The sequence below is a fragment of the Emiliania huxleyi genome, assembly GCF_000372725.1.
Source record: "Emiliania huxleyi CCMP1516 unplaced genomic scaffold EMIHUscaffold_9, whole genome shotgun sequence".
Classification (NCBI taxonomy): domain Eukaryota; phylum Haptophyta; order Isochrysidales; family Noelaerhabdaceae; genus Emiliania; species Emiliania huxleyi.
The window spans coordinates 777955-779887 of NW_005195301.1; the positions used below are offsets into that span (position 1 = coordinate 777955).

Here is a 1933-nt window from a genome sequence, read left to right on the forward strand (position 1 = left end):
GCAAAAAATGTGAGGTGGTCAAGCCACTGAGCGTGGGTGTATCCTTGTCAAAGCCGATGGCCATTGCCTTCATGATCTACGGCATAAACGTCTGTTCGCTCGTGAACGGGCAATCCTGCATTTGCGTAGTCACGACGGCGGCGGCGGCTCGCCGGCAGCCCCACACGCCCGCCTGCCCCCCATACCCATATCACGAAGAGCGGCACACTCGTTAGTCACTTAGTTAGTCAATAGTTGTCGTCAGCTCATCATGCTTGATTAGGCGGCCACGCCCGCGCCATCCCCACACATTCGGCGCGTCCGAGCAGTCTCTCGTTGCTCCGTGAATTCATCAATAGTCATGGTGATTAGGCATCCGCCCGCGCCAGCCCGCTGCCTCGACTCGAAACGCACATTCGTTAGTCACTTAATTATGAGTGGCTAGGCAATCGTCCGCGCCAGTCCGTCGGCTGGAGAAGTCGGAGCTGCGCGAGCTGCTGCGGAGGCTCGCATTCACATAGTTGGTTCATTATGGCCGGTTAGGCGCACACACACACGCAGTATGACGCACACGCACGCACACGCACACACACACGCACACGCACACACACACGCAGTATGACGCACACGCACGCACACGCACACACACACGCACACGCACACACGCACACGCACACGCACACACACACGCACACGCACACGCGCACGCACGCACACACGCACACGCACACGCACACGCGCACGCGCACGCACGCACGCACGCACACGCGCACGCACGCACACGCACACGCACAGCTCAAGCACGCGCACCGGGCCTTGTTAGCGCCGCGGGGCTCCTGTCGTCTAGACGTGGAGTCGCGAGGGACTAGCTCTGGCCCTGGCCTCCCCTTGCCCCACCCCAACCGCAGGCTCTACATGCGGCGCGAGCTGCTGCAAGCGGCGTTCGGCTTCTACGGCCGCGCCGCCGCCCCCGCGTCGCTGCCGACCAGGCTGCGGCGCTAGAGACCTTGCCAAAAGACGGATGAACAGGCTAGTCACGGCTAGTCGTGAATGAACAGGCTGCGCGGCTATACCTTTGTTACGAGTGGTTAGAAGCGCCCTTTTGTGGAAGCGGTGAGCTGCCAATGAACAGGCTGCGCGGCTACCTCGTCAAGTTCAGAGACCAGCTGTGAACAGCGTCTCGTCACACCTCTAGCTGTGAACAGGCTGCGCGGCTACCTCGTCAAGTGCAGAGACCACTGTGAACAGCGTCTCTTCACACCTCTAGCTGTGAACAGGCTGCGCGGCTACCTCGTCAAGTTCAGAGAGCAGCTGTGAACAGCGTCTCTTCACACCTCTAGCTGTGAACAGGCTGCGCGGCTACCTCGTCAAGTTCAGAGACCAGCGCGCCGCCGCCCACGGCCAGTCGTACGTCGTCGGAGTGATCACCGACCAGGCGCAATCTCGGGCGATCTCGGAGTCGCCTCGGGTCATCTCGGATTCGCCTCGGGTCATCTCGGGGCATCTCGGGTAATCTCGGGGCATCTCGGGTCATCTCGGGTAATCTCGGGGCATCTCGGGGCTTCTCGGGCCATCTTTGGCGATCTCGGCTCACCTCGGGGTGATCTCGGGCGATCTCGGTTTGGTCTCGGGCGATCTCGGGGTGATCTCGGGCGATCTCGGGTGATCTCGTGCCAGGCGAACGCACACGGGGGCACGGTCACGGTCGGGTTCATGCGCGAGCACCTCGGCTTCAGTAGCACCGAGCTCCCCGCGCGGCATGTCTCGAACCAGGACTGTGCTCCCGCCCTCAGAGACGCTCTCTCTCTCTCTCTCTCTCTCTCTCTCTCTCTCTCTCTCTCTCTCTCTCTCTCTCTCTCTCTCTCTCTCTCTCTCTCTCTCTCTCTCTCTCTCTCTCTCTCTCTCTCTCTCTCTCTCTCTCTCTCTCTCTCTCTCTCTCTCTCTCTCTCTCTCT

The 1933-nt window shown here is 61.1% G+C and overlaps 1 protein-coding gene across 1 annotated transcript in view; it reads left to right on the forward strand.

Moving 5' to 3' along the window:
* Positions 1-1933, forward strand: part of EMIHUDRAFT_199104 (hypothetical protein) — a gene marked incomplete at both ends in the record, with an annotated part of 8127 nt that overhangs the window by 2983 nt on the left and 3211 nt on the right. The window contains 2 exons of the mRNA XM_005757772.1: positions 1185-1205; positions 1330-1399. Of these exons, the coding sequence (XP_005757829.1) occupies positions 1185-1205; positions 1330-1399 (91 nt within the window). The remainder of the gene's footprint in view (positions 1-1184; positions 1206-1329; positions 1400-1933) is intronic.